This window comes from Leptodactylus fuscus, chromosome 11 (assembly GCF_031893055.1).
Source record: "Leptodactylus fuscus isolate aLepFus1 chromosome 11, aLepFus1.hap2, whole genome shotgun sequence".
Lineage (NCBI taxonomy): Eukaryota > Metazoa > Chordata > Amphibia > Anura > Leptodactylidae > Leptodactylus > Leptodactylus fuscus.
This window is the reverse complement of record NC_134275.1, coordinates 76,170,422-76,195,177: the sequence shown is the minus strand read 5'-3', so window position 1 is coordinate 76,195,177 and position 24,756 is coordinate 76,170,422. Positions and strand designations below refer to the sequence as shown.

Genomic DNA, 24,756 nt, shown 5'->3' with positions numbered 1-24,756 from the left:
TGTGTAACAGCATCTGTTATAATAATATTAATCGGGTAGGGTGGGGTGCAGGTAGCACCTCGATTTCAGTGCAAAAACGGTGCAATATCATAAACACAAAAAGGGGTATCCTCCAGGGGGCGTACTTTTAGATCTGCCCCAGCAGAAGCAATGGATATAGACAGCGTTCAGAAATAATCCCATTATATTCCCATATTCCCTGTTCTCCTATATAAGAATATACGATTCACTGCTAGTCCGGCATCCATAGGATCAGGTGAGAGCAGACTGACCCAGACTATCAAACACAAGTCAAGATGAATTTGAGAGTCTTGTGAGATCCTTGGTTGTCAGCCATTACTTTGCCGAGTTTCCAGAATTGTCCATTTCCTATTTCGGTCTTGTCTTACGTATCGGTAAGGCTGGTTGGTTCACACTACAATGACCCTGATCCAGTTGATCTGTAAATCCTGGAGCGCCCCTTTAAACTTTTCATTATTCACATTACGGATCTCTTCTTAGGATCCAACCACTAATCTCAATGAACTTCCACTTCTGCCCAACCAGAAGAAGGGTAACACACTTAAGACCCTTCCTCTAACTTTTCCAACATCATCAAATGTATAAAGGGCATCCCAACTTCTTGGACCATAGAAAGTAATCTGCCGGGGCCCTGAAAGATTTAGATAGACCCCAACTCGGTCCAGTTGTCCTACCACCTCTGGTAGAGCAGCTTCTTGAGTGTCTAGGGCTTTAAAGTCTTCTACAAAACGAGAAATACACCAAATATATTCCTGGGGACGAAACATGTATGCGTGTCCTCTTCTCCGGACCTCGGGGGATGCCACTCCAACGGCCCACTCAAGGCAGTTCCCCACCTCAACTTCCCAGTAATGGCAACCAGTGGATAAGACAGGTAGGCCAAGGCAGCAACGCTCAGTTTCAAAACGGGAATTACTTGGTAGTGGTGGGTCGTCTGGTGGTGCATTGACCAGTGTTATGAGGTTGGGGCCTACAGACAGCTCAGGGTGGGCCGTTTCAGGAGATAATGTAACATATTCTGAAAGAAGAAGGTGAAATTCAGGTGGCGTAAAAAGAGCTAAAATGGTAATAAAAGACGGTAGGAGGTAAATAAGGTCACTTACCTGGAGACATAACAGCTTTTCTCCAAGCTAAGATTAAAGAAGAGAAGAACGTAATAAATAACCCATAAGATAATTGGATAGTCACAGCTATTGTAGGGACCTGGAAGATGGGACGATATGGACAACGTGGACCAGTGCGGGGCAAGGAGACCCTGGATGGCCAACCAACATCATTGTGGTCTTCTACAAGGAGGGGAGGGTTTTTTTCCCTATCAGTATGTCTTTGGAGAACACACAAACATGGAGAGACCATACAAACTCCTTGTAGATGTCCTTGACGGGGTATATAGGGTGCTTGGCGAGTCTCATACTCATTGATATCTTGTAATTTGAGACTTACCCACTTCAGATGAGAGAGTTTCTGTGAAACAGATAAGACAGAATATACACATTAGACAGAATATACACTGGGATACCGGTCACTACCTGGATTGTATCGTATGATCATATATTGTGCCAAACTCACCTATACTCCTATGGAGGTCCACTGAAACAGAGGAAAAAACACAAGATCAGAAGCTATCAAGTGTCAACAGGCTTATCTCAGGAGGGGAGGGGATCTCCTTGAGGTTATATTGTAGACACAGATTGAAGTGTTGTGAATTTACAGACAGCTGACCAATGGACGTCAAGGATTGTCTCAAGAGGTCCAAGTCTCTTTAGGATCATCATAAGGGGGTCGTGATCATGTAGATACCAGAGAAGCCTAGAAGACATCACTGATGGTGACCATAGCTTTTGAGACGCTGTCAAACTTGACCTCTCCTTAATCCCTTGCAATGATCTAGACACTAACTGGGGAACTCACCTGTGCAACCACCATCTATATAATGAAATGTTATATGCAATGGTCCTTTATGATCTAACATAGAAAGGCTACTTGCTTTTTGGGCTGGGCTGGATTCGCCAGGCCCCTAATGGACTCTACTTCTGGTTATCTCTCTAATAAGAGGAAATGCCCGATCAGGCAATCGCTGGCTAAGATAGGTCTATGTTGTGGCCACTGATAGTCTATGCAAACATGTACTGTATACCAAGAGTTACCCAGAAGTAAAGACCAGTCCAAGACCCAGGTCCTATCAAAACAAGACCGCCATGGCAATCGATGTGGGTAATTATCACTTTTTCATCCAACCATTTGCTTGTTTGTCAAGTGATCACTGGCACATTTACATGGACCAATTATCGGGCATGAGAATCTCAACCAATGTTCATTTCTGGCCCATGTATGTTCTGTTTGGACAATTCCTTTTTTTTTTAGAAGGTTCTACTACAATAGGCTGATCACAGGGTGTCCTACTGCTGAGACCCCCAGAAATCAACTTTAATCTGCAGAATTTAGATGGATTAAATTCTCCTAGAGCGCCCCTGCAGGGGAAAGAAAGCATTACATGTTGTCCACTAGAAATCAATGGGCCATCTGTGTCTGGGTCCTCCAGATGATCTTTATGGCTGCTCTCCAGTTTGGATAATAGATGAGGGTCTTCAATACATGAACGGGAGATCCCCCTCCATTAACTTATAGTGCCCTAATAATATATGAGTTTTCAGAACCTGACAACCCCTGTAAGTCTCACCATTTTGGTTGTGCTGCCTCCAAATGTAAATAATTGTAAGTATGGCTCCTGCTGCCAAGATTACAACGGAGAAGGTGAAGGCATACATCCAGGACGAGAGGCGAGGAAATATGTCCGCTAAAGAGACAAAGAAATGATAACGAATATATAAGGATGGGCAAGAAATAAAGACAAATACCAGATACAAGGGTAACAAAGACTGACTGATACGTTGGTTGTTGACAACGGCCATGGTCAGGCAGTGCCAATATAACACAAGACTTACGTGCAATTTCCATATACAGTCCAACTTCCCTCCCGGTCACTGGATGGCGCACAGCTCCAAACACATGTCCATCACTGGGTCCTTTGAGTAAGATTTTGCTCTCTAATTGGAACAGACCGTTGCTCTGGTTGTGAATAATCTGGTTATCAGCAGCCACGTTACCACCATCCACTTCCCAGTGCATCTCTGGACTTGGAAACCAGTCTGACGTGACGAAAGAGACACCAATGGAGTAATCTTGCAAAGAGACCCTCAAGACAGGGACGGAGCCAACTCCTGAAAGATCCAAAGACAGCAAAATAATGTGGTTAAACAATGGCGCTGCCCATCATGACCCACATTCATGTTGTGATGACATTACAAGAAACAAATTGTAGTCATGATTAATGAGAAAAAGGTGAGATGTCCAACTCCATAGATGTGAAGGTAGAATGTGATGTTTCTGTTGCTAACTCTTCCCGGTTCCTGCACCGATCCTCAGCTGGTGGTTACGGGTCCTCCTAGGCAACTGGTCCAGCAATGCCTCTAGGGTTCTCTATTGTTCTTCCTCAACACCCATTTTGTTTGACAAGGCAACCAGTACCCAAGGATCAGATAGGACCTTACTCCAGGTCCTGTGTGCTGGTCACTGATTTATAGCTATTGATCCTGTTCCTGACCTCTGTCTACCCTTACCCTTCTATTGTCTGCTGGTGCCTATTGTTCCACTTGTGATTCTGACCTTTGGCTCCATTCCTGACTATGGTCCCATCTTGTCACATCCAGACTACTCTCCTCATGTCAACCTTTGCCTCATTCTACTGATGGCATCCATATCTATTCTGAGAACTGAAACCTAGACCTTAGACCATCATCCTAAAGTGGATTTCTGTGGCGATACCTTCAGGCCATATCATTTCCTCAATCTCCAGCATTGGTCTCCACATCCACTCCTACTGAACACCACAGGACGAGGAAAGGGGAATATAAGCTAGACTCTTAAGACTACCACATGGCTCAAGAAGCCAACACGTGGGATGAACTATGGCCTATGAGGAGCAATGAGATGACTAAGACTGCAGGTTAGAGGTGGAACTTTTCTAGAGGAAACCTAAACTTTTAGTTTCTATCTGGAATAAGAACTAGACCACTATCCCAAGAAGGAGAAGGAACGGGTAATTTTTGCATTATTAATATACTCAGCCGCCATCAGCCATTATGTTCTGTTTTGGAGGAGGTGACCTTTACATATCTCTTTAGCATGAATGAAGCATCGTGAGGAGGTAAAATGTCACATGAAAGATTTATCGCTGATTTTTAGAATAGGTCACTGGCTTCTCCCATCTGTCATACCGGACAATGATATATATGAGAAAATCCTGAGTGAGTAAGCGGCTGCATCAGCGTACGGAGATTTCTCAGCTCATATTATACAACTTGCAACTAAGAACATGGGTGGCCTGAAACTCCTGAACCCCAGAGCAATTTCTGTCAAAGAGCCCCAGCTACTATGTGCCACCTATAATAATCTTGTAAAGCGTTGCATTGGACTCCCTTAGACATCAGGATCTGGTTGACCCCATAGCTACACTCATGACAGGGGTTCAGATCACGGTTGATTCCAATGTCTGGTATTTAGGGTCTTATAATCTCAAAATCCATCTCATGACACCTTTAATCTGAAGCAATTCAGACAATAGATCTGAGGTCTAGAAGATGGGACAGAACCGAATGTCAAAAATTAGACAAATAATTATAGTCTATTCTCTCGTGTCCTGCTTATGTCCCGTTATAACCAGCCATGACTTAAAGGGATGTTCAGCTCAGAACCTGAAATGCTCCTCAACGTTTCCTTTCATCTTGTCAGTGGTTCAGGAAGCTCAGATATGGGGAGATGTTTGGTGGGGACCTCACGTGGTAGAGCTACTTTAGCTCTTCTGGCTTGGGATGCGGTGGGAACTCTTTGATCTCAAGTATGGTCTGGCAGCCTTGACCCTGTCCAGATGATATACTACAGTATGAGGATCTTTTAAATAATTCCCCATATCCCAGTCAGATCTTTGGGTTCCCTGTAGTCAACTGAGCATGAGGAGAGGAGAAGCTTTAAGAAGTATCTGTAGAAGTGTATGACCTATGTCCACGATTATCATCAGTGATCTCGGTCTCGTAAAGTGGATGGATGACCTTGTATGGAGGAAATGTCAGGTTTTAGTGCACTAAGTGTTTGTACACATGACGTCAATTAAGTCGGAGAATGTTTGTGAACCACAATGTTATTACTTAAATATAACTAGTGAGGCATCACCAAAGAAACCTCAGCTAATGGGATGTGTAGAAGAGTATGGGACAGTGTAAGGACAGCCCTGGAACCTGGAGTGTTTGTAACCACTAGATTCCTATTACGTGTAGTGTCCTGTACACTGGACCACCAGGGTCACTACTAATAACATAGACCACCAGGAACGTAACCATCCGACACCATCACAAACTCTATGAATAGCTCCCAAACGTTCCTTAACCAACACTTACACCAAGTCACAGACAACAATAGGTTTTAACCCCAGTCTAGACCACCAATTGTCCATGTATCTTCATAAACAGACGACGTCAAACCTTTGTCGTACGTAACACTCGTCGTCTCTTACCTGTATAATACTTGGCCTGCTTTGGAATATAACATTTCTTGATATTCTCCTGACTGCATAAGAGGGAACCAAACATGCTGCCGTTCTGAATGGGTGGACCATAGTTCTATCAGGGGCCTATAGTTGGTGGTCAGATCTCTGTGGTCATAGACAAGTTTGGAACGTAAGCTACTTGTTTATAAGCTATAGACAAGGGATTTTATATAAGAATAACCCAAGGATCTGTCACTCTGCAAGACTGACAATGTCACATAGGCCATAAGGTAACCTGAATGCTTCATGATCTAGTATTGACCCCCTCCAGGTATATTCTGAAGCTTGAAGTATTCTGGTAGATATATGTAACTGTAGAGGTTTTTGGTTGCTCCTATTATTCCATGACTCTGTTTTACTTGTGACCGGTGGCAGTGAATCCAGGAATTGCATCCAAAAACATTAAGGATGAGTACACGGCCAAGATTATTGGTTACCAGCCTAGTGCTGTTCAGTCAACCTACAAAATGTGACGGTGCCAGGGTATGTTTACATATGTAAATGCCGGACAACTCCCCTACACACCCCTTCCCAAACCATCTCCTTCTTCATCTAAGAGTACTATGTCTCCTTGGGGACAACCACCTATAGAAGAACAATGGCCATTCATGCTCTCCTACGAAATCTGGGACACGGTATGCAAATAAACTTTCCTGCATGGAAAAAAGAAAACTGCCTCTAAGTTCCTGACTTTCAAGAAGCCTTTGCGACATGACTTGAGATATCGCCAAACCTGTTATAAACTAGTTTAATAAGGAAATTCCGCCTAAAAAATGTTATTTGTGTTGACCTTAAAAGAATTGGAGAAGACGGCAAAGAAGGCAGAAATCTGAATGTTTTTGAAAAGTAAATCTACCCATATATTGGACAATTTACTAAATATCTGGCTGACCTTCCCATGCCTTTACCAGTTATAGTGTTGGTTGATGGAGAGACATCAATATTGGGATGAGGTTCAACTTATATTGACAAGTGTTCCTCCAAAAAACTCCTGCCAAGTCTACATATTCCATGAGGGAGGTTTGGCTAGATTTATTGACTGATTAACTTGTCGCCCATAACTCAAATAACCTCTACTGTGTCATTGCGCTCCAGCTTACCAAACCACATCATATCATAGTCTATGACAAAGATGATGCAAATGACCATGTAAAAATTTTAGATAGTGTTCCCTATAATGTTCTCCTGATGGAAACCACAACATAGTGCCAAATCTGTCATGCAACTGATATCAATGCCCAATGGGCCACATTAACTTATAATTGGGTGCTAAAGCAGATCTACATCTATCAATACCAATTTTCCAATTCCATTTTGATGCTAAAAATTGTGTCTCCAAGTAGAAGAAAAAAAAATTAATACATTTACTGTTCCTGCACAACCACAGTCGTTGACTTCTCTTACCACTGTAGTCAGTGCACAACTACAACATGTAGCCCTTCAGAAAGTAATAACAATGGTCAAGCACTAGCCAACGCCATGACAATATGGACGACACATCACTAGGCATGAAATGTGCCACTCATTCCATCGACGGTGTACTGTTTCTGGAGGAACACTTGGTAACCTAACTCTAGCCTCACCTCATAAAAGGCAGACCCTTAGTAGGACTTCTGGAGACACACTTGGTAATATAATTCTAACCACACTCCATGGCTGGAACACTCTTGGCAGGATTTTCTAGAGGAGCACTTGGGACTGTATTGTAACATTGCCCATGAATGGTGAACTCCTCACCGGACCTTCTGGTGGAGCGCTTAGTAACCTAATTGTAATGTCACTCCATGGAGGGTGGACCCTTCACCGGACCTTCTGGGGAGCACTTAGTAACCTAATTGTAATGCCACTCCATGGAGGGTGGACTCTTCACCGGACCTTCTGATGGAGCGCTTAGTAACCTAATTGTAATGTCACTCCATGGAGGGTGGACCCTTCACCGGACCTTCTGGCGGAGCGTTTAGTAAACTAATTGTAATGTCACTCCATGTAGGGTGGACTCTTCACCGGACCTTCTGGTGGAGCGCTTAGTAATCTAATTGTAATGTCACTCCATGGAGGATGGACTCTTCACCGGACCTTCTGGGGGGCACTTAGTAACCTAATTGTAATGTCACTCCATGGAGGGTGGACTCTTGGCAGGACTTTCTGGAGGAATACAGATTGACAATGATTCTTCACACTTACCTATGACAACAAGCTCTACGACCACTTCTTTATATTGTTTGCTGGTGGTGTTCTCCACGAAACAGTGATACATATCTGTATCAGAGAGGGTGACATTGTGTAACACCAGGGTCAGGTCCCCAGAGCCAGGAGGAGCCCGGAGAGTTGTTCTTCCACTATACTCAGGACTTTGCCTCTCCTTGTCCTCCTTTCCATTGTTCAGTAAGAATACTGTCGAGTGGTAAAGAGAGCGGAACCAGTGCACTTTCAACTCAGTAAGACCCTGTGGCGATGACAAGGTGCACAGTAAAAAAGTCTGTGACCCCACTTCTGCTATTTGTTTCGTGTCCTGTGTTTGTAGCTGAAAGTTACCTAAAGGAGATAAAGAAAACAAAGGATGTAAAAGGTAAAAGGTCATCTACATCCACAGAAACCTTCTCTACATGGTGATACTGCTAATGGACATTACAGATATAACTCCAAATAACCTCCATTTTGGTGGAATCCAACAACAATGGAAAGTGTTATCTCTGGTGAGTGATATTGTAGACCATATCTCCTGATAGTGCTGGAGGTCCCGTCTATTGTGGGTTGCATCACATTTGATGGAAAAAATAGATCAGTATTCTGCTTTTTTTCAGTAAAATGGTGGACAACATGATGGAACCCAATGGACCCATTCTATATCAATGTAGTCCATCGAGCACCATTGGTGTCCATCATATGTTGGATCTCTCACCGCTTGAACTCCAATACTCTGCTCCTATGGCCAGAGCACAGAATGAAGAGGTGACCTCTATGGTAAATAGAACCGAACAACCTAAGTCTTTGGATTCTTGAAGGTCCAACCACTAGAAGTCCATGGAAGATATGGAAATGCCCAAATCTTGGTACTGAGATCTTACGGTATATTAGAAAAACTGCAAATCTGGCACAACTGCCCGAGCATATTAATAATTGCCCTTGTTTATGATCAGCCCATCAACAATCTTCCGCCCAGCAAGTATATGACGCCGGTGGCAGATTCTTCGATCACTAGACTTCTGGACTAAGAAGGATTGGATTACAATATGAGATGGTGATGAATACGGGCTGCAGAAGTGTCACCAGCCGGCCGGATAACACGGACATCATCATATCTACTGACAGGGGCATGAGATAAAAAGTCATCTCTGCTTCCAGCACATTGTGAGTAAGATTGTGCTGCGGGCACCGCGCTCCATACTCAGCTTGTCAGCCACCCCTGCTGTCGCTCTTCTTTCCACTGCAGCGGGAGGTCGGCTGGAAGAATATACAGGAGCATTTACAGCAGATCGTATTCAAGGCTCTTCTCTCTACTTTTCTTAAACCTTATTAATCTTATTTGAGATTATTTTTGAAGTCTGTACAGTCAGAGAACATCTCGTCCATATTCTGCATCGAGTCTACGTGACAGCCAACAGACTCGGCAAATACAAACCAGACTTTCCAGATATTTGTCTAAAAGCAGAGAACATGCCCTTCGTGTTTTTTCCATCTCGTAGGGTCACATTTTGTTCTTACAGGTAATTGAGAGAAAGTATGTCAGATACCGGAGAACCTGCTTCAATTCGAGACTGAAAAGTGGACTTCTAAAAGGTGGTCTTCTCCAAGATGGTGACCAGTAACCTTAATATTTGGTGAAAATGAAAATCCATTGCGGAAAATCTGGTTTGTAGAGATGAGCGAGTAGTATTCAATGGAATACCTCGCTCCCATAGGAATGCGTGTAAGCGGCCGAACACCAAGGGGATAAGAGCAGTGAATATTCGATGTGCTTAACCCCTTGGTGTTCGGCCGCTTACACACATTCCTATGGGAGCGAGGTGTTTGATCTAATGCTACTCGCTCATCTCTATTGGTTTGGTTAAGGGGCTGGACTTCTTAAAGAAGTGATCTTTGGAGAGGTTTCGCTTGTATGTAAATTTCTCCACAATGCCATGAGAATCTTGGTACCAGACAACCTCAGGTTTGTCTCCTCTGATTTATCTAAAGTAGTTTCTTTCTCCAGGGGTGAGGTCGGGGATCCGGAAACCTACAAATGGAGCAATGGGAGGCTGAGATATACATGGATAAGAAGCCTTATTCAGTGTAGTGAAGTCCTCCACATGTTCTCATAGAAGTCTATGGAGACAGAAAGAGGGAGGAGGAGCCAAGTGGGAAGTAGAGACACAGACACGGGCTCTGCTGCAGCTAGCGGTAAGTTTTCTATCTGACGCCAAATGCTTCATTCACATCAATACTGATCAGTACTTCCCTATAATGTCCTATATGATGCTGATGCTTCGGAGTGAGCGTATTCAGAATCTCCTTTGTATTGCTCAGAGACAACTGAGAATCACAGATAGAGCCCACAGAGGAGAAACCGCAAAATATAAGTCATATCATGGTCAGGAATATTGTTACTCCTCATGTACACACATTTCCAAATTAGGATACCCAACAATAAGACTTGACTAAGTCCAGCCTCTTGATCAGTAGAAAGTTGGGTTATTTCACCATTAATAGACACGCTCCAAGCAGTGACCTTTGCCGAGAGAGAAGGATAAACCTTGTACCTATGAGGTGACTGATAGTGGCGGTCTTATCTGCCGATACGCCCAACTCAGGACCTGACACAAGCTCAATATTTACTGACATATTATTAGGTTTATTAATAAGCCCTTTATATCGCGCTCTGTATATTTCATGCCAGTGAGATCAATAGGTCGCGCTCAGAACCCAATCTCATGCCAATTAATATGATAGAGGCAGCAAAACAACTGCAATGGGCCCCTGGAATGAGGTGGCCAAACTCATGTCATGTCCTTACGGGAACCATAGGACTCTCTGCAGATACATCAGCAAACACCAAAACCAGCCAGGGTTACATCAGATGGGCGAATGTCTTATCCTGACGTTCTCACAACACGCACTATTTCAATCCATCTTGCAGAGGAGATGGACTTGGAGACAAAGTGTCTACAATGGTCTCCACCTTCTTCTCTTCCGTGGACTTCACAAGGGTGAAAAAATGGCTGGTTTTTGATAAAGATGCCAAACTCACGACACTCATGGATTTTAATGGAAATAATATCGGATGACGTTGATGTAAAAGATGGTGGTGAAGAAGTCTGAACATGGCGGCAGCTTCTTCTCCTCTGCTCATGTAGCTTTCTGGGAGTAAATGTGACCCCCTGAGCTTCCTTCCCCGGACTAGTCTAGATCCCTGCCCTGTTCCGTCTGTCTAAAAAAGTGGTGTCATGCTGCGTCTTATAGGCAGATCCAGGTCATGTACCTAGAATGCACCATTACCCCAATATTCTGATGTAGCAGGTTAGCAAATCCCCCTATGGACATAGCTTTAGATCCCAGAGGCCAGAATCTTTTGTCTGATGTCCCCCTCCCCAATATATTGCAGAAAGGTATAAATAGCAATCCCATAGCTCTGACCTCTTCTAGAACTCGCTCACGTTACATGCAGAAGTGTCCCAATGCTAAGGGTCCATTCACACGGAGTAAACGCACACTCATTGGCAAAATACACGTGTAAAATGTCATTGAAGTCAATGGGAGTCTTCTTTTTACACGTGTATTCTTTACCAAAATGAGCGCGTTTACTCCGTGTGAATGGACCCTAACAGGACAGACAACTCCATGAGCGCAGGACAAGCTTATAGTATGGAGTTACGACTCCCGCCATTGCCTGGTATTTACCTGCGGGCTTTCCTTTGCTTTTCCATCACTAGTTTTGGCCAGAATTAGAAGAGAGCTTGCACGGATCGCTGCTACGCCAGTGTAACCTGTTCTGCTTGCACACCACGCCAGGTATGTCAGCTATGCCCATGGAAATATGTGACATTTACTCCACAAACACGACGGAGGAGCCGGGGATGTCTCCCCTCTGCACCCATAACCATAGACTCTCAGCTGCTGACCAAGAGATTGTTTGGATGAGCGAAGACTCTGGAGGAGCCTCATTCTGTTATATTTGCACCTGCATGACATTTGCAAGCATTAAAGGGATTGTCCTTCTTAGGCAATCTTTACTTCTTAGAAGGGTCCCCTTTAACATAAACTGAATCAGTGGAGAAATTTGGCAGTTTTTTCCCTGCAACGCCCCCACAGTTATAAATAAGCATTACACAAATCAATGGGTTGTCTGTAACATGCCGGACACGACGGCTCCTCCATCTCTCTGCTATGCTTTCAGAAATAGAAGGGTTAATAGTTTAATTTTATCATTTAACAAAACTAAGTGAATGAAGAAATGAGAAAGGTAAATCCCATCAATATTTGGTGTGACCTTTGCCCTTTGGAGGAGGAGCCTGGAAGTGATGATCCGGCCCCCGCAGATATAGCCCTGATCTCATCATCCAGTCTGTCTGGGATAACAGAAGACAGAAAGATTGGAGCAAGTAACATCCACAGAAGATCTGGGCTTGTTCTACAAGATGGCGGCGGGAACAACCTTCCTGCTGAGATCTGCCAAAAACTGTCTGCAAGTACCGAGAAGAAGGCAAAGGGCAAAGGTCACACCGAACATTGATGGGGTTTACATTTCTTTTTTCTTTATTCATTTCATTTTGTTAGTTGTCAATAATAAATGCAGAGATCTGGGGCAAGCGCTGGTTATCTGGACAAGATAAAGCTCTATCGGCCTGGATACTTTAAGGCTCTATTTCTCTGGATACTATAAAGTTCTATCTGTCTGGACACTTTAGGACTCTATTTATCTTGAATGTGTAAAGCTCCAGTTATCTGGACACCATAAGCTTCTATCTTCTGCACAGTATAAAACTCTCTTTTCTGGACACTATAAAGTTCTGTTTCTCTAGATATTATATATAATCTCTATTTCTCTAGATATTATATATATCTCTATTTCTCTGGATATTATATATCTCTATTTCTCTAGATATTATACTATATATCTCTACTTCTCTAGATACTATCTATCTCTATTTCTCTGGATATTATATATCTCTATTTCTCTGGATATTATATATCTCTATTTCTCTAGATATTATATATCTCTATTTCTCTGGATATTATATATCTCTATTTCTCTGGATATTATATATCTCTATTTCTCTAGATACTATCTATCTCTATTTCTCTAGATACTATCTATCTCTATTTCTCTGGATATTATTATATATATATATATATATATATATATATATATATATATATATATATTTCTCTGGATATTATATATCTCTATTTCTCTGGATATTATATATCTCTATTTCTCTGGATATTATATATCTCTATTTATCTGGATATTATATATCTCTATTTATCTGGATATTATATATCTCTATTTCTCTGGATATTATATATCTCTATTTCTCTAGATATTATATATCTCTATTTCTCTGGATATTATATATCTCTATTTCTCTAGATATTATATATCTCTATTTCTCTAGACACTATCTATCTCTATTTCTCTAGATATTATATATCTCTATTTCTCTAGACACTATATATCTCTATTTCTCTGGGTATTATATATATATCTCTCTATTTCTCTGGATATTATATATCTCTATTTCTCTGGATATTATATATCTCTATTTCTCTGGATATTATATATCTCTTCTCTATTTCTCTGGATATTATATATCTCTATTTCTCTAGATATTATATATCTCTATTTCTCTAGATATTATATATCTCTATTTCTCTGGATATTATATATCTCTATTTCTCTGGATATTATATATCTCTATTTCTCTAGATACTATCTATCTCTATTTCTCTAGATACTATATATCTCTATTTCTCTTTATAATATATATATATATATATATATATATATATATATATATATATATTTCTCTGGATATTATATATCTCTATTTCTCTGGATATTATATATCTCTATTTCTCTGGATAATATATATCTCTATTTCTCTGGATATTATATATCTCTTCTCTATTTCTCTGGATATTATATATCTCTATTTCTCTAGATATTATATATCTCTATTTCTCTAGATATTATATATCTCTATTTCTCTGGATATTATATATCTCTATTTCTCTGGATATTATATATCTCTATTTCTCTAGACACTATATATCTCTATTTCTCTGGATAATATATATATATATATATATATATATATATATATATATACACATTTCTCTGGATATTATATATCTCTATTTCTCTGGATACTATAACATGCTACTTCTCTGGATACCACTACTAGATATTACTAGAGTGAGACAAGTGGGACTATTGGCCGTGCTACACTAATCTCGCTGCACATTTATATTCGGTCCTTATCTGTGACAAATAAAGAGACAAACCGGTGTCTAGAATCAGTAAAATCTGCCACAAGTTTTCGTCATTCTCCCAGTTTGCCCGGGGCCTTATGTATCGGCTCTAGGGCATAAGATGCAATGTAAATAGGAATAACGATTTTGCTGAGGACTCCTTGGAGGACTTGGTAGCAGGGTCCTAGTGCCAGATCCTCCAGTGCCCTGATAAAAGCCATTCCCAGCTGCAGGCAGCGCCCGCTCCTCTGCCACATGTCACTTGATTGTCAGAGATAATGACATAGCAGGAGGGGATGTAATGACACGGTCACCGACTCACAACGCCATAGTGATGAGGGGTCCCGGATAATGACTGACATCTTGTGTGGAGATCCGGAGCTCTTTCTCACCCTCGGGATTGAGTTTTTAGTTGCTATTGTTGAATGTCAGCTACGTCTCGCCCTGCACTTTCTTATCAATAAGCCACATTTTTAGCAAAAAATTCATCTATTCAGGAGCGAGGATGATGTCAGCGGAAAAACGAACGCCCCCAGCAAAACCTCACAGCTGTCAAGTTCTCCAAGCGGAGTAGTTCCCCATCATGGGAAATTCTGTTGATGAAGTTAGGACAACCTGGAACCGCAGAAAATATACCAGAGGAGTACGCAACTAGAAACTCGGCCGCGCGGGTGCGGCTCCATTGGCCTCATTGGTGTCATGTCCAACCAATCCCATTACCAAACCATGTGAGTCAATGGCAGGTGACCCGTCAAAGCTTCGGCCATAGTTCCTGAAGACCTACTGATCCAAAAACATAGGCTAGGGGAGCATAGAAAGTCTCAGTTCCCCTCAAGTGCCAAAGCGACTCCAACTCTGCCCGACCCTACATTACATTCATCTCATGGGCAACTTTGGCTTTTAGTTACCCCGACCCATTGTAAGGTCTGTAGTGGTCGGAAGTCCATACCATTCCAACCTTAATATAGTGTACAAACTACCTTACCCAGTGAAGACTGAAGGAACGGCCTCCGGTGGTCACAAGTGGTACTGCAATGTCATTTAGTATTTTTCTATGATCATCTCATAAATTGTAAAGAATAATTAACCCTTTACTGTCATCTCCTTGTCATCATGTACTAGACTTAGTTGTAACTGCTATCGCTGCCATGTGCTTGGTGACCTCTTTTACGTATTCGCACACCTTAATGCACCTTGCATGACATGACCTGTCGCTCGTCACTGTAAACAGTATAATTTAAGGCTGTGAACTTTAGAGCAACTTTCTATATCTTAAAAACAATTGTGCAACACTCCACAAGACTCTCACAAGATGTATGTGCTGTCGAGGAGACGGAAGCGGCCGGCACAGTCAATACTTACCATTGATACATAGGGAGGAGACATCTTTCTATTTTTAGTGCAGGGAGTTTTTGATTGTCATTGTGTCAGTGATGGATTGTCACGGCAGGTCAGGCCCAGAAGTCGGGACGGAGGCGACAGCAAAGGGTCTGAAGGTCTAACACATAATGGCACATGGTGGGGGCTCTCTTAGAAACTCTGTATTGGGGCCCGGGGACCTCATGTTATACCTTGTAGGTTCTTCCGTGTTACACATAACATACAATGTCTCTACTTTGTTAGTTTAGTGCCGCTATACAATGCCATTATAAGATAGCTGGTGGATTGGCATTAAAGGGGCCATATCAGTGCGGGCTCACCAGTGTCGGACCCATCAGATACAGAGATTCTGAGGCCCGTCCTATATCAATCCCTAGGAGATAGACCCTATTAGCCTCCATTACTATCCTCACCATTGGATCCTCTGGTGAGCCGTTCTGACCCTGGAGGTCACTACACCTCGGAAACCTACAAGACATTACATCTCCACATATAACCCCTGCACCGGCTTCAAGGAAACCCTGTATGTGCTCCCATAAATCTAATGCTCGACATCTGGCTCCTGCTATATGTTCTGATAACAGCACTTAGTGATACGCTTTATGGCATAGTCATGGCCATAGGTAGCAATAGTCTGGAGCCAACTCATTGAGGTCTATGGGAGAGACGTATTCTGTGCCGATAGGTGAGTGGCATCATCTATTGTCAGTATTGGATAGAGGTGTTATCTTCTATTGTAATCCTCCCCCTAAAGAATTGGCAAGTCTCAGTCTATTATCAGGCTTAGTGGCCAGAGTGAAAATTGCAGAAAAAATAGCAAAATGAAAAAAAAACATATTTAAGAAATTCTTAAAAAACATAAAACTTGCTTTAGTAATAGGTCATTTACTGGTGACACATTCCCTTCCATACAGCTGCTTTCACCAGATCAGCCCCGTATATTGACAATACCTTTCCTATTACCTCCAGATAACGTCCCTTGTGCCCGAGTTTGCATAGATTGGGCTCGGTTTACATTGGAGATGTTATCAGCTGGGCACAGTTTGGCTGCGGGCACCATTGTGTAATGGAGAGAAGTCTATCAGCTGAACCACCATGGAGTTGTTCCAGTGGGTTGTCCGGTCCCAGATGTCGCCCTATGTATGTAGTGCGCCTCCCATATAGTAAATAGGATGATGTCGCTTCTGGCTCAGGCTCATTTGACTATATCCAAAAAACTAGACTGGAAAATTCTAGCCACGTACCGCAAGAGAAACTTACAATGACACCTGACCTGGCGCCAAGTGTGCCGAAAAATCACCGAATCATTCCTATAATACGCGGCACAAATGGGGTCTATGGCTCTGTAGTGCAGCAACGGCTCTGTGCCCATTACTATTGTGAAGTACGTGTAATGTAATAACTGTGCACCCTAAGTACATGTAATGTAATACTGAGCCCTGAACAAATACCCCCAAATCAAAGACAACCCAGACCTCCTGCATCAATATAGAACGAGCCGCCATACACAGAAACCCCGAAATACAGACCCCAGACCTAATAATCAAATACAGAAGGAGACCCTCTAAATATATACAGACCCCAGACCTAATAATCAAATATAGAACAAGATCCTCTAAATAAATACAGACCCCAGACCTAATAATCAAATGCAGAAGGAGACCTCTAAATAAATACAGACCCCAGACCTAATAATCAAAAACCGAACAAGATCCTCTAAATAAATACAGACCCCAGACCTAATAATCAAATGCAGAAGGAGACCCTCTAAATAAATACAGGTCCCAGACCTAATAATCAAATGCAGAAGGAGACCTCTAAATAAATACAGACCCCAGACCTAATAATCAAATACCGAACAAGATCCTCTAAATAAATACAGACCCCAGACCTAATAATCAAATGCAGAAGGAGACCCTCTAAATAAATACAGACCCCAGATCTAATAATGAAATACAGAAGGAGACCATCTAAATAAATACAGACCCCAGACCTAATAATCAAATACCGAACAAGATCCTCTAAATAAATACAGACCCCAGACCTAATAATCAAATGCAGAAGGAGACCCTCTAAATAAATACAGACCCCAGACCTAATAATCAAATGCAGAACGAGACCCTCTAAATAAATACAGACCCCAGACCTAATAATCAAATACCGAACGAGACCCTCTAAATAAATACAGACCCCAGACCTAATAATCAAATATAGAACGAGACCCTCTGAATAAGTACAGACCCCAGACCTAATAATCAAATATAGAACGAGACCCTCTAAATAAATACAGACCCCAGACCTAATAATCAAATACCGAACGAGACCCTCTAAATAAATACAGACCCCAGACCTAATAATCAAATATAGAACGAGACCCTCTGAATAAGTACAAACCCCAGACCTATTAATCAAATACAGAACGAGACCCTCTGAATAAGTACAGACCCCAGACATAATAATCAAATACAGAACAAGACCCTCTGAATAAGTACAGACCCCAGACCTAATAATCAAATGCAGAACGAGACCCTCTAAATAAATACAGACCCCAGACGTAATAATCAAATACCGAACGAGACCCTCTAAATAAATACAGACCCCAGACCTAATAATCAAATACAGAAGGAGACCCTCTAAATAAATACAGACCCCAGACCTAATAATCAAATGCAGAACAAGACCCTCGACAACCTGATTATAAAAACCTTTACATACAAAAATTAAAGGCAAATCCCATCATCTTATTTTTAAAAAATCGAGGCAAAGTAGACGACAAGACACTGCTGTGATTATACCGTCACTGGTGCCCCCTTCTGGCTGAAATTACCTGCTGCAGAATCCACAATCAATTTCTGACAATATTGTTCCCATGTTGAAGATTTTCTACATAATTGTATTCAGGAAATACTTTATGGGCAAAATGCTGTAATAAAATGTAAAAGAAAAACTGCCCCCCCCCCCCAATATATAATCATATTGTGAGAAGTAATAACAATCTCACATGTCCATGATATAGATACGGAAGTCACAAAGGTGGAGTCTGGGATTGCCGAATACTAAAAATCAGAGGAGACACCTTATGTGATGGACAATCCAAGAGAACTAAGGAGGAAATCAAAGACATCCATATCAGTGTCAGAAACCTGAGGGGTCCCAATATAGTCTATAGGGTCTGCAGGTAACTGCTTCTTAGTGGACAGGCCCTCCGTCTATAGGACGTATATATAGTAGTTATATTCTTGTACATAGGAGTAGTATTATAGTAGTTATATTCTTGTATATAGGAGTAGTATTATAGTAGTTATATTCTTGTACATAGGAGCAGTATTATAGTAGTTATATTCTTGTACATAGGAGTAGTATTATAGTAGTTATATTCTTGTACATAGGAGTAGTATTATAGTAGTTATATTCTTGTACATAGGAAGTAGTATTATAGTAGTTATATTCTTGTACATAGGAGTAGTATTATAGTAGTTATATTCTTGTACATAGGAGTAGTATTATAGTAGTTATATTCTTGTACATAGGAGCAGTATTATAGTAGTTATATTCTTGTACATAGGAGTAGTATTATAGTAGTTATATTCTTGTACATAGGAAGTAGTATTATAGTAGTTATATTCTTGTACATGGGGGCAGTATTATAGTAGTTATATTCTTGTAAATAGGAGTAGTATTATAGTAGTTATATTCTTGTACATAGGAGCAGTATTATAGTAGTTATATTCTTTTCTTTTTTTTTCTTAAATGTATATTGTGAGCCCCACAGAGCACACAATGTACATTTTTTCCTATCAGTATGTCTTTTTTTTTTTTTTTTTGGAATATGGGATGGAAATCCATGCAAACACGGGGAGAACATACAAACTCCTTGCAGATGGTTTTATGCCCTTGGTGGGATTTGAACACCAGGACTCCAGTGCTGCAAGGCTGCAGTGCTAACCACTGAGCCACTGTGTGGCCCCACCATAGTAGTTATATTCTTGTACATAGGAGGTAGTATTATAGTAGTTATATTCTTGTACATAGGAGGTAGTATTATAGTAGTTATATTCTTGTATATAGGAGCAGTATTATAGTAGTTATATTCTTGTACATAGCAACAGTATTATAGTAGTTATATTTTTGTACATAGGAGTAGTATTATAGTAGTTATATTCTTGTACATAGGAGCAGTATTATAGTAGTTATATTCTTGTACATAGGAGGTAGTATTATAGTAGTTATATTCTTGTACATAGGAGTAGTATTATAGTAGTTATATTCTTGTACATAGGAGTAGTATTATAGTAGTTATATTCTTGTACATAGGAGTAGTATTATAGTAGTTATATTCTTGTACATAGGAGTAGTATTATAGTAGTTATATTCTTGTACATAGGAGGTAGTATTATAGTAGTTATATTCTTGTACATAGGGGCAGTATTATAGTAGTTATATTCTTGTACATAGGAGTAGTATTATAGTAGTTATATTCTTGTACATAGGAGTAGTATTATAGTAGTTATATTCTTGTACATAGGAGCAGTATTATAGTAGTTATATTCTTGTACATAGGAGCAGTATTATAGTAGTTATATTCTTGTACATAGGAGGTAGTATTATAGTAGTTATTTTCTTGTACATAGGGGCAGTATTATAGTAGTTATATTCTTGTACATAGGAGTAGTATTATAGTAGTTATATTCTTGTACATAGGAGTAGTATTATAGTAGTTATATTCTTGTACATAGGAGGTAGTATTATAGTAGTTATATTCTTGTACATAGGAGTAGTATTATAGTAGTTATATTCTTGTACATAGGAGGTAGTATTATAGTAGTTATATTCTTGTACATAGGGGCAGTATTATAGTAGTTATATTCTTGTACATAGGAGTAGTATTATAGTAGTTATATTCTTGTACATAGGAGCAGTATTATAGTAGTTATATTCTTGTACATAGGAGCAGTATTATAGTAGTTATATTCTTGTACATAGGAGGTAGTATTATAGTAGTTATATTCTTGTACATAGGAGTAGTATTATAGTAGTTATATTCTTGTACATAGGAGGTAGTATTATAGTAGTTATATTCTTGTACATAGGAGGTAGTATTATAGTAGTTATATTCTTGTACATAGGAGTAGTATTATAGTAGTTATATTCTTGTACATAGGAGGTAGTATTATAGTAGTTATATTCTTGTATATAGGAGCAGTGTTACAGTTGGTATAGGCTTGGAGATAGGACGCAGTATTATATTCTTGTACGTTTTGAGGTTTTTTTTAAAGTCTTTCATAGTTTCCATGGCTCTTAGTTCTGACATGTCTATGAGACACAGTTTATTTCTTCATTACCTGATTTTCTGCTTTCTCTGCCAGCTCGGTGATCTCACTCTTTACATCACATTCAGGAAGTTGCGATCTCTTTTATGAGAATGGTTCCCCTTATGCTGATGTAAATCCTTCCTACATCAGTTGTTTAACCCACAACTTGTTTTGGTCTCTTTCAGATTTGATGCTGCTCGTGGCCGTGTCAGTCCAGAAGGTTACACCTATATGATGCATCTTCTCATGTGGTGGCAGGGGCCAAAGTAGTCAGATAAGCTCCTAAGGGCTGGACAACTTTGCTATATCTTGTGATATATCTTCCCGGCTGGGACCACCAGTGACCAGTGATATTCTGAGCGACAACACTGAGGGGACATTGATTTCATAGCCGTAAGCTCTTGAGTGCCATTGGTCCCCCATAATGGCGGGATCTACTCCAATGAGGACAAGGTTATGGACAGTTGTGCAAATCCAGATCATTCCCATGAAGGAGAATCACTGGAGCTGGTCCTTAAGTTGGAGGTGTTTGAGAAGACCCCAGAGAAGCAGGATGTCTAAACCGGGTAGGGGGGCCAATGGCTTGGTAGAGGAACTTTTAAGGGACTTGCACCTGATTGATGATATAAAAGGTGTGGATGCCAGATGTCCTGACAATGACAGAAGACAGACAAGGCGCTGAGAAAAACCATGATCTAAATGTGCCATAAATCGCCAAGACCAGGGAATTTATTCCATTGCATGGACAGCAGAGACGCCCGCAGGATTATAGTCAACTCAGCGACATTGTGCGGTAATGTAACCAAAGAGATCTGACTACTTAGTTTCCTGTCTCAATAACAAGGTCAGATCTGTTGTCATCAACCTAATTGTCAGGAGAAGAAACCACAAGACAGAAGTAAAACAGCTGAGCACTGCCGGGAGTTTCCCCGAGTTCAACTTCAGGGTTACAGGGATAGAGGAAACCGACCGGTCACGTACATTATAGCGGTTGTATTACAGTAGAGAAACATGGCTGCTTTTGTGCAGAAACAATACTGATCTAGTCCATGTGGCTGTTCTTGGTATTGCAGGTCTCTACTGAATTAATGAGCGTTATCCCAGGCGCGCGGTCCGGTCTCGCTGCTCCGTTGTCTTCTTGAAGTGAAACTCCTCGCTGGCTGCGACGTTCCAATCCCTCCCACTAAAGCCGCTGATTGACCTATAATAGCCACATAAGGCGTCCGCCGGATCACAACAAAAGACTGGCAGGACCGGACCATGCTGGGAGGCTCCGGAGCATCCGGAAAAGGCCAGCATGATTTTTTAACAATTTTTCCACCTCTGCCAGCCTGGCTAAAAAAAAAATTATATTTGCCTGGACAAACCCTTTAAATTAATAGATCTATCAAAAATACAGTAATAACTGTATAATGATTTGTATAATGGGGACAGATAATAAAGGGACTGGAGAAGGGAATAAGCAAACGAATCAATATGTCACAATAATAACAGTATTACCGTAACTGTAGGATAAAATAATTCTATAAAAACAAATAGAAAAAATACCATAAATATATCATCTAAATACAGCCGACACATAAGTACAAGCAATAGCTGGATAGGATAGAAGAAAGAAGAACAGAAAAGAAATAGACAATGAGCGAATAATAATCAATACCATAAATGAGAAAATATTGTCTACAAGATACAGGGCCGCAACTACCGGGGAAGCCGCAGAGCCCAGGACATTAGGGGGCCGCTGACAGACGCTATCCCTGCGGGGATATTCAATAGGCCATTACCGGCTGGAGTAACAGGCAACCAACAGGTAACGGGCCCTATATACTTACCGGTCCTGCTCCTGTTAGCCAGTATCGGAAAGTGAGGCTGCGGGTCTAAGAACCCCACAAACACTATCATCATATTCGGGGGATCTTTTCAGACCCCAAAGTATAATGCTTGGAGGCCCAGAGGAGGTGAGAGGACATAAAAAAACACTGCACATAATACTGTGTGCAGGGGCCACTATGGGGGATAATACTGTGTGCAGGGGCCACTATGGGGGATAATACTGTGTGCAGGGGCCACTATGGGGGATAATACTGTGTGCAGGGGCCACTATGGGACATAATACTGTGTTCAGGGGCCACTATGGGGCATAATACTGTGTGCAGGGGCCACTATGGGGGATAATACTGTGTGCAGGGGCCACTATGGGGGATAATACTGTGTGCAGGGGCCACTATGGGACATAATACTGTGTGCAGGGGCCACTATGGGACATAATACTGTGTGCAGGGGCCACTATGGGACATAATACTGTGTGCAGGGGCCACTAAGGGACATAATACTGTGTGCAGGGGCCACTATGGGACATAATACTGTGTGCAGGGGCCACTATGGGACATAATACTGTGTGCAGGGGCCACTATGGGACATAATACTGTGTGCAGGGGCCACTATGGGACATAATACTGTGTACAGGGGCCACTATGGGGGATAATACTGTGTGCAGGGCCCACTATGGGACATAATACTGTGTGCAGGGGCCACTATGGGGGATAATACTGTGTGCAGGGACCACTATGGGGCATAATACTGTGTGCAGGGAACACTATGGGGCATAATACTGTGTGCAGGGGCCACTATGGGACATAATACTGTGTGCAGGGGTCACTATGGGACATAATACTGTGTGCAGGGGTCACTATGGGGGATAATACTGTGTGCAGGGACCACTATGGGGCATAATACTGTGTGCAGGGAACACTATGGGGCATAATACTGTGTGCAGGGGCCACTATGGGACATAATACTGTGTGCAGGGGTCACTATGGGACATAATACTGTGTGCAGGGGTCACTATGGGATATAATACTGTGTGCAGGGTCCTCTATGGGGTATAATACTGTGTGCAGGGGCCACTATGGGGGATAATATTGCATGTAAACGTGTAAATGAGACCTAATCACTTACAGACTTTTCAGATTCTGCACTTGCTGTCTCAGGTATACGGTAAGTTTTCTTCTGGGCGTCTTGGTTCCTTCTTACGCCCCTGCCCCTAATCTGAGTATTTGCTTTGCTGTACGTGTGTAACACATAGGAGACAATCCTGAGCAGTCGCCCTTCCCTTGTATATCGGTCCCTATATCTATAGGTTACTGTACCTGAGACTGCAGCAGCCAGGAGGAGGACACAAGGAATCCTGCAGACCTTGTCCATCTTCCCAGGTCTCTTGGGTCTCTAGTTTCCCGTCAGCTTTCTCCTTCCATCTTGAGCAGGACTTCTGTAGACTTGATCATGTGTTTCTTGTGTTTGAGGAAATGCTGACAGAAATGAAAAAGGGTGTGAGAGGCGGCAACCAGGGAGGGGGCGAGGGCGAGGAAGATTCCCACAAAGTCTCTACCATACCGGTGAGGAATGGAGGCGCTGCTGACTGTCCTGGTCCTGGTCCCTGCAGTCTCCGGTAATGATCTGCTCATACACATGGGAGGGCGTCCATCTGAGGGTGCAGGGGGAGGGGGGGTACACTAAGCTGTTGCTTTCGTTTTATCTCCTCTACCACATGTGTGCACAAGTAACGGGGACACAACCACTTTTGTCCTTCTTAAAGGGACCTACCACTTTTTTCACACATTGTATTTTTGCTATGTTCTTTAAGAGTCCTGGCCATCGCCCCCTCCTAAAACATTCCCACAAGGCTTTGCTGCCTTCCTCTCCATAGTGAACCACAACATACCGACGCAACGGACAAGGAAATAATCTGCAGGAAGAGACATCTGATACATTGTAGCGAAGCCTGCAGCTGTGTCAGCCACTATGTTATAAAGAGTCAAGTGAGGCGACTCTCCTGCCAGTAGCGGGGGTGTAAAGACTAGCATTGCATACTCCAGTCACCATAAATATCCCATTTATTATTCAGTGTATTGGGAAACTGGGAAAAGAATCAGAATTAGATAAAACTCAATTTCTGCTATTTTCTTATGGGATTTGTTTTTACGGTGCAGC

General features: G+C 41.6%; 2 protein-coding genes across 2 annotated transcripts in view; one reads left to right on the top strand and one right to left on the bottom strand.

The window, feature by feature from the left end:
- LOC142184873 (butyrophilin subfamily 2 member A2-like) lies at positions 1 to 24,243 on the bottom strand. The gene is made up of 9 exons (XM_075259992.1): positions 24,160 to 24,243; positions 23,916 to 24,074; positions 7,808 to 8,158; positions 2,967 to 3,242; positions 2,702 to 2,818; positions 1,591 to 1,611; positions 1,465 to 1,485; positions 1,125 to 1,151; positions 1 to 1,039 (listed from the first exon to the last, which is right to left on the bottom strand). The coding sequence occupies exons 2-9, from the start codon at positions 23,968 to 23,970 to the stop codon at positions 498 to 500; spliced, it is 1,410 nt and encodes a 469-aa protein (XP_075116093.1). The 5' UTR covers positions 23,971 to 24,074; positions 24,160 to 24,243; the 3' UTR covers positions 1 to 497.
- LOC142184881 (butyrophilin subfamily 1 member A1-like) overlaps positions 24,169 to 24,756 on the top strand; it is a 30,829-nt gene continuing 30,241 nt past the window's right edge. The window contains exon 1 of the mRNA XM_075260007.1: positions 24,169 to 24,214. Coding sequence (XP_075116108.1) covers positions 24,169 to 24,214 — 46 coding nt within the window. The remainder of the gene's footprint in view (positions 24,215 to 24,756) is intronic.

Excerpts from the sequence above, each read along its gene's own strand:
- LOC142184873 (XM_075259992.1), bottom strand. The coding sequence starts at position 23,970 with ATGGACAAGGTCTGCAGGATTCCTTGTGTCCTCCTCCTGGCTGCTGCA. Across the intron at positions 3,243-7,807 it reads CGTAGAGCTTGTTGTCATAG|GAGTTGGCTCCGTCCCTGTC; the intron begins GTAAGTGTGAAG and ends TGGATCTTTCAG. Across the intron at positions 1,486-1,590 it reads GGACCTCCATAGGAGTATAG|AAACTCTCTCATCTGAAGTG; the intron begins GTGAGTTTGGCA and ends TCTGTTTCACAG.